This window comes from Halichoerus grypus, chromosome X, assembly GCF_964656455.1.
Source record: "Halichoerus grypus chromosome X, mHalGry1.hap1.1, whole genome shotgun sequence".
Lineage (NCBI taxonomy): Eukaryota > Metazoa > Chordata > Mammalia > Carnivora > Phocidae > Halichoerus > Halichoerus grypus.
In genome coordinates this window covers 114383580-114390730 of record NC_135727.1, presented here as the reverse complement: position 1 = coordinate 114390730, position 7151 = coordinate 114383580, and the positions used below count along the sequence as shown (strand labels likewise).

At 50.6% G+C, this 7151-nt stretch overlaps 1 protein-coding gene across 1 annotated transcript in view; it reads left to right on the top strand.

The window, feature by feature from the left end:
- Positions 1-1867: 1867 nt before the first annotated feature.
- Positions 1868-7151, top strand: part of SMS (spermine synthase) — a 48381-nt gene continuing 43097 nt past the window's right edge. The window contains exon 1 of the mRNA XM_078065246.1: positions 1868-2264. Coding sequence (XP_077921372.1) covers positions 1883-2264 — 382 coding nt within the window. The 5' untranslated portion in view covers positions 1868-1882. The remainder of the gene's footprint in view (positions 2265-7151) is intronic.

Genomic DNA, 7151 nt, shown 5'->3' with positions numbered 1-7151 from the left:
CTCACTTTTGGCCAAGAGCAGACAAGGTCAGGATGTGAATCCATGAATATCCACATTTTCACCATTGCCAAGATTCTGTTGATTAGGAGGTTGTTTCAAGAGTGCAGGCTGTAGTTGGGTAAATTTCTCCTGCTTCTCTGTTGCAGGATAGGTCACTGAATTATCTGGTGTGACAAAAGCTGCACAGGATACACTGGTCAACTGTAACACAAGCAATTCCCACAAACAAAATGATTATTCATCCTGTAACAGGCCTTGAAGCCAGGGGCCTGGATTATAAAACCCAGACAATGAGAACACATTCCAGAATCCAAACAGGTACTCACAGCCCAGCTGGAGGTGTTTAAAGAGGCCTCAAGACCTTGGTTCCTGTCCATGACTTACCTTTAACAATTTTGCCAGGATTCCGTCCTTGGTAGGTAATGCACAATACTGCGAACACCTTTACAGTAACTCCTAAAATTACCTCAACGGTGTGGGCTCCATTTCGAGGCCCATTGATCTCTGATGTTGTGCTGATGTCATGAAGCCTTTTTGTTAAACTCCACTTTTGTTACTGCTATCTGATTAGCGAATGACAAAGCCTCTTAAGGAATTCCACCTCTATTTTCCACCTTGCAGAAGTAAGGGGAGGCACTTTTGCAGGCCACTGCTGCCTGCACTGCAGGACACGAGCTGCTGAGCAGGACTGGCTACATAATTTTCAGGCTCAGTGCAAAATGAAAACCCGGGGTCCCTTGTTCAAAATGGTTAAGAATTTCAAGAAAGAGCCGAGAAACCAAGTTCAGGGCCATTCTGAGCCCGGGGACCCTGTGCCATTGCGCAGGTCACATGCCCTAGAGGCCCACCCTGCGACACTTGAGACCTCTGGAGTCCTGCTGTCCATGTAGCGCAACAAGGGACAACTGTGTCCCCCTGACCGGACTCCGGAGGAGTGGCAAGAACTGGAGGATGTCCAAGGACGAGAGCAGGCACTGCAATCTAAGGTAGCTGGACCGAAGGCTGAGATAACAGAATAGCTCGTGAAATTGAGACTCTGGGATCCAGGAAGAAAGGAAAACACGCAGAGCAAGTGCTAAAAAGGAGATCCAGTTCTTAACAGGATGGCCTGTTAAAAAACACTTGGGAAGATACTGCCCAGTTCTTGTAGAATGGTGAAGGACTCAGGAAAACAGCCAGTGGGGACTGCTCTTGGGAGAGGCGAGTTTAATACGTAGTTTCTTCATGCTTTTATGAGGGTACAGAAGGTCAGATTTAAACTTTGTCCGGCCATTATAGCGATTCCTGCGGAGCTTCCGGACCCTGAGAGACGCACAGAAGACTGACGGGATGATGGAAGCATTTGCCTAGTGAGACTGTCAGTGGAATAAAGGAGGGCTTTAGGGCGCACTGATGTTCTCTCCTTTGCCACATCGTGTTGAATAGCAGCCATAAGCCCAAAGTCAAAGAGAAGCCCACAGCGGAAAGGTTCACCGCCTCGAACAGGGGCATCTGTAATGGAGGAGCAACTCTGGAATCTGTAATTTCCCAAATCAACATTAACCTTATCCTCTGACTTGCTTCTCCACCATTCCCATTTTTCATGCAAACGTAGGTAACTTAAATACGCAAGAGGTTTTTATTTGGTCCCGAAATGCAAGCCGACCCTTGCTAATAATAATGGCAATAATTCTGATGGGTTTAACTGTAGCATTTGAAGAGTTAAGGAAAAGGCGGCAGTACTTTTGGACTACAGGGTGGATCCTAGCATTTGATTTTCTTGACTTAGCCAGGAAATAAGAGGGGCCCTGGCTTGGGGGATGGTCTGGGGACGTGTGGATGTGTAGGGGGTGGGCCCCCCGGAAGTCGTGCTGCGCTGTTCAAACCTAAGGTGACCTAACGGATGGCGGGAGCGCCCGCCCGATCCTCGGCGCGGGAGCGGCCATTGGTGACGCACGGCGGGGAGCACGGCGCCCACGTTTCCACCATTACATTAGCGAGGCCCCACACCCTGCGCTCTAAGTTCGGGGCTGCGGGCGTCCTCGCTTCCTCCCTCCCGGAGGCGGGCCCGACCCCGCCCCCGCGCCCCGGATCGCTCCCGGCGGTCCCTCCCACCTCCTACCCTCGGCCTCCCCGGCGCGGCTCACTCCCCGCCGGCCGCAGCCCGACACGCCGTGCGGCCCCCCAGTCTCCCGCGGCCGCCTCCCCCAGGCATGGCACAGGGCCTCGCCTCACTATGGCAGCAGTACGGCACAGCACGCTCGACTTCAAGCTCGGCGCCAAAGGTGAGGGCGCGCGGCCGCCACCTGCCCGGCCGCCCGCGCCGCCCGCCGGGCTGGGGCCAGCGGGGACCGGGCGGGGCGCGCGCCGCGGGCCGAACAATGCGGACGGCCCGCGCGGCCCCGGCGTCTCTCCGGCTGCCGCGCCGAGCGCGCTGCGGGGCCGCGTGCACCGGCGGCCGGGGCGGAGGCCGCGCTCCAGTCGGTCCCCGCCGCAGCGCGGGGCCTGGAGGGGCCGCTTTCCCCCACAGCCCTCCTCCGGCGGCGCCGCCCTTCGAGGCCCGGGTCGCCCACCCGCGCCCCGTGCGGGCGTGGCCGCCCTTGCGAGGGTCCCCTTCGCGCCGCGCGGCTCGGGAGGAACACCCCCCCAACGTCCGCGGGCCCCCCCTTAGGGCGGGAGTGCAGGGGCGGGGGGCGTGCGCCGCGCGGGGCCGCCCGCGTGACCTTTTCCTGTTCTCGGAGGCGGGTAAATTCCCTCCACCCTGGGGCGGGGGCTCCCCTCGTGGGAGCCGGGGCTGGGGCAGGAGCGCGCCGCGCTTGCAGAATTCTTAGCCGACTGCGTAGGAGACGGGTCCCGCGGAAAGGGACGGGGGGCGGGAAAGGAAACGTTGATTATGGGGGGGGGAGGTGAGGTCTGGGCGCGGGAACTAAAACTCCCCGAGTCTTGGAGGCTCGGAACACAGCCGGCCAGAACAGAGGGCTGGAAAGTCGGAACTGTGTGCAGGAATTACGAAGGGGAAGGGTATTTTGCATGCTTTTCTTTGGGTGTTTCTAACGTGGGGGGGGGAGGGGTAGGGCTGCCAGCCTTTTTTTCTGGTGGCTTTTAAACCTATAAGTGCTGCAGACTTGAATCTGCGCTTCCTGTACATCCCACTTGGAGCATCTCATCCATATCTTGCCTTTTCACCGTTTTCCTTGAATTGGATGGAGCAACCTTTTCTGTTCCCACTTAAAACCATGACTTTTTCACTTTCTGTCTTTCTCTTCTCCTTTCTTGAAGTTCTGAAATCTCATTTTGCATTTTTCTCCCCCAAGCTTAAAGGCTCTCCGAAGGCAAAGATTTAATTAAAAACAAAACAAAACTTTGAGGATTTGAAGCAAGACCTTGTCTTTCTTGATTGGCTCTGCATGGGACTTTGGCCTTAACGTCTCAACCTTTCTGAGTATTATCCTCCCGGTGGTTAAAAAAAAAAAAACAAGGAAGGACGGTGCACACTTAATAGGGCTTAATTTTAAGGGAGTTGCCCTAAAACACCAAAAGGTTCTTAAGTAATGTCGGTGTATTCGGTGGTTGGGAAGTGACTGAGAAAACAAAGCATTTTTTAGTTCCCACATTTCTTAGTTGAGGATAGAGAGAAGGGAGATGACTGGGAGAGTCAGGAAATAAAATGGTGATTGGGGCGTGCAGCTAGTGTTGGGTGTGAGATGGCTAAGGTTTTGTTGAGTAATTATCCTGCCAACTTTACGGATTAGTGCTTAGTGAAGGTTCTTGCATACTGAATTTAGAGGTGAGGAGGATGAGGCTTGAGGAAGAACTAGTGGTTCAGGGTCACCTAGCTGCTAAGAGGTGAGTCTAGGAAGTGTCCTTGGTGGAAGCATGTGTGAACATTGACCTGTACTTATTGAACATGGGTTTTCTAGGCTCTAAGGAGGGTAGTATCAGGATGAGGCTTGGAAGATTCTGGCACTTCTCTCAGTCTGTGTCGGTGCCTGAAGCCTTAAACAGCTTTCAGCTTAATTCAGGTGTGGTATGTTGAAATGATGGCTCACAATGGGCTTCTATGTTCTGTTGTAAAAGTGCGGGGCAACCTTCACTTTATGAAGAAAAGGAGAGAGAACTTTATTTTTTAAATTTTTAAAAAAGATTTATTAATTTGATGGGGCGCCTGGGTGGCTCAGATGGTTGGGCGTCTGCCTTTGGCTCAGGTCATGATCTCAGGGTCCTGGGATCCTTAGTCCCACATCGGGCTCCTTGCTCAGCGAGGAGCCTGCTTCTCCCTCTGCCTGCCGCTCCCCCTGCTTATACTCTCCCTCTCTCTCTCTCTCTGGCAAATAAATAAATAAAATCTTTTAAAAAAAATCTTTATTTGAGAGAGCGCACACAAGCGCAGAGGGAGAGAAGGGGGCTCCCTGCTGAGCAAGGAGCCTGGCGCGGGGCTCTGTTCCAGAACCCCAGGATCATGATCTGAGCCGAAGGCCGACGCTTAAGCGACTGAGCCACCCAGGCGCCCCTAATTTTTTTTTTTCTTTTAAGTAATCTCTGTGCTCAGCGCAGGGCTTGAACTCATGTCAGGGAGATCAAGAGTCACATGCTCTTCAGACTTGAGCCAGCCAGGTGCCCCAAGCAAGAGAACTTTAACACTTGGGGCTGACATTGGCCAGAGAGGGAGAGAACCATAGACACATAGTTTAGAGGAGAGCAGGAGAAACTGGCAGATTCTAAGCTGGCAAGGTGTGGAAGTGGTATCTAAATAATTCAGTTGGGCAAGGAGAAAATAAAAAAACAAACATTCCCAGCCAATTATCCTTAATTCTCAGCCTGTTAATCTTTTTTTTAAAACTTTTTATGATTTTATTTATTTGAGAGAGATCATGAGCAGAGAGGAGCGGTAGAGGGAGAAGCAGACTCCTTCGCTGAGTGGGGAGCCCGATGCGGGACTGGATCTCAGGACCCCGGGATCACGATCTGAGCTGAAGGCAGATGCTTAACCGACTGAGCCACCCAGGCGCCCCTTTCAGCCTGTTAACCTTAAAGATGAGAAAATTTTGATGGTGAGCTGAGGAACATTCTAGGAAGAAATAATACTAAGGAGGGGGATGTGTATACATTCATCTTTGTTAGTTCTTGAGACCCTACAAAAGTGTTTTGGGAGTAAGATTTTTTTTTTTTAGTATTTATTTATTTTAGTATTTATTTTTTTTAAAAAAGATTTTATTTATTAGAGAGCACGAGCAGGGGTAGAGGGAGAGGGAGGCTCCCCGCTGAGCAGGGCACCCCAGGTGGGGCTTGATCCCAGGACCCTGGGATCATGACCTGAGCCGAAGGCAGACGCTTAAATCGACTGAGCCACCCAGGCACCCCGAGAACTCTGATTCTTACTGTGTTCCCCCATTACTTAATTTGGGGAGACATGTTACCCTTGCTGTCAGTAGGTGTCTACACTTGGAAAATAAGGGAATCTGGCTAGATGGGGATCTTGTAAGTTCTTCGAAGTTTCAGTTAGGGGCACTTGGTGAGAAATCTACCACCTGTGTGTGAGGTCTCCAAAAACATTTATTTTAATTGATAATAATGAGTCAAAAGGCATTAGTCTTGGCATGGTGAGTACTGGATGTGACTCAGGGGTGAGTCAAATGCCTGTGGAGCCTGGATTCATGTTCTTTTTCCCATTTGTCAGTAATCCTTACTAATGCTCCAGTTCCATGATGTGATTTTAATGGAATTAAACTTGAACCACTTAGTTATGTTGTTATATTGCGATTCCATATAACTTAGTTACCAGTGCAAGCCAGCTAGTACCCAGCAGCCACTGGACCACTAAGGGCAATTATAGGTTGGGCCTGGTGGTGCCTGTTTAGTGTTGTGGCTGATGACATAACTCGGGAAATTTTAATTTTTGCTAAAAAACAAAACCTCATCTTTGGTCATCATGCAAGTGAAGTATTGGATTCTGAGGACTCCTGAACCCAGAAAACATTTTGTGATTTCTCAGCTGAGGCTAACAAGAATAAACATGTCCCTTGTTTGTATGGTTTGAGCATCTCTGGGCTGGTGGAGGACACACGATTTGTTCCTAGTCATATACACTAGGCAGCAAGCGGGCTGGGTATCCAGAGGGGAGTGTGGTGTGGTACGCACAGCCTCTGCCTGCCCTGTTAGAGCAAACAAGCCTCTGGCTAGTCAGCCCTCCAAAGCTTGAGCAGTCCTCCTCTCCCTGTCTCATTTCTTCCCCCGGGCTGGGAGTATCTGCGAAGGCCGGCCTCCAGTGTCTGTATCCTGGACACAATTCTGGTACCTCATAGATGTTTGATAAGTGCTGGTTAAAATGCACCTGATTGATGTTATGGTCAAGATGGAAAACTAGTTCAAGTACCCTAGGGGGAAAATGAGACACACATATACGGGTCCTGAGTGAGGAAACCTGCCTGATGCTCTTACGTTCGGGTTCTGGACCGCTGATCTATAGTTGATGTAGGGAAACAAAGTGACTTATGTTACTCCAATTCAGAAAGTAGTTTTCTTTTTTCTTTTCTTTCTTTTTTTTTTTTTTTAAGATTTTTATTTATTAGAGAGACAGCCAGAGAGGGAACACAAGCGGGGGGGCGGGAGAGGGAGAAGCAGGCTTCCCACTGAGCAGGGAGCCCGATGTGGAGCCTGGGGCTCGATGCGGGGCTCGGTCCCAGGACCCTGAGATCGTGACCTCAGCCGAAGGCAGACGCCCAACGACTGAGGCACCCCCAGAAAGTAGTTTTCTAACAAAGATCTTGTTTAATAAATTAATAGAAGGCTGCTTAGGAATTGGGCTTAACCAAAAAGATTTAGGATAGGGGTTCTAATTTTATGCCTTTGACCCTTATCAAGGAAGATTGTGGAGCCTCAGAGTAAGAATTTTACTTTTTTTTTTTTTTTGGAGTGGAGTGGGGGAGGAGAAGAGGGGGAGAGAATTTTAAGCAGGCTTCAAGCCCAGCACGTGAGCCCGGTGAGCCCGAAGCGGGCTCATCTCAAACCCTGAGGTCATGACTTGAGCCGAAGTCGAGTCGGACGCTTAACCAACTGAGCCACCCAGGTGCCCCTCAGAGTAAGAATTTTAAATGCATAAAGTAACCCAATTACTTTAAAACACAATTTTCAAAATAAACAAGAAAGTCCCAAATATGTAGACTAGTAATATG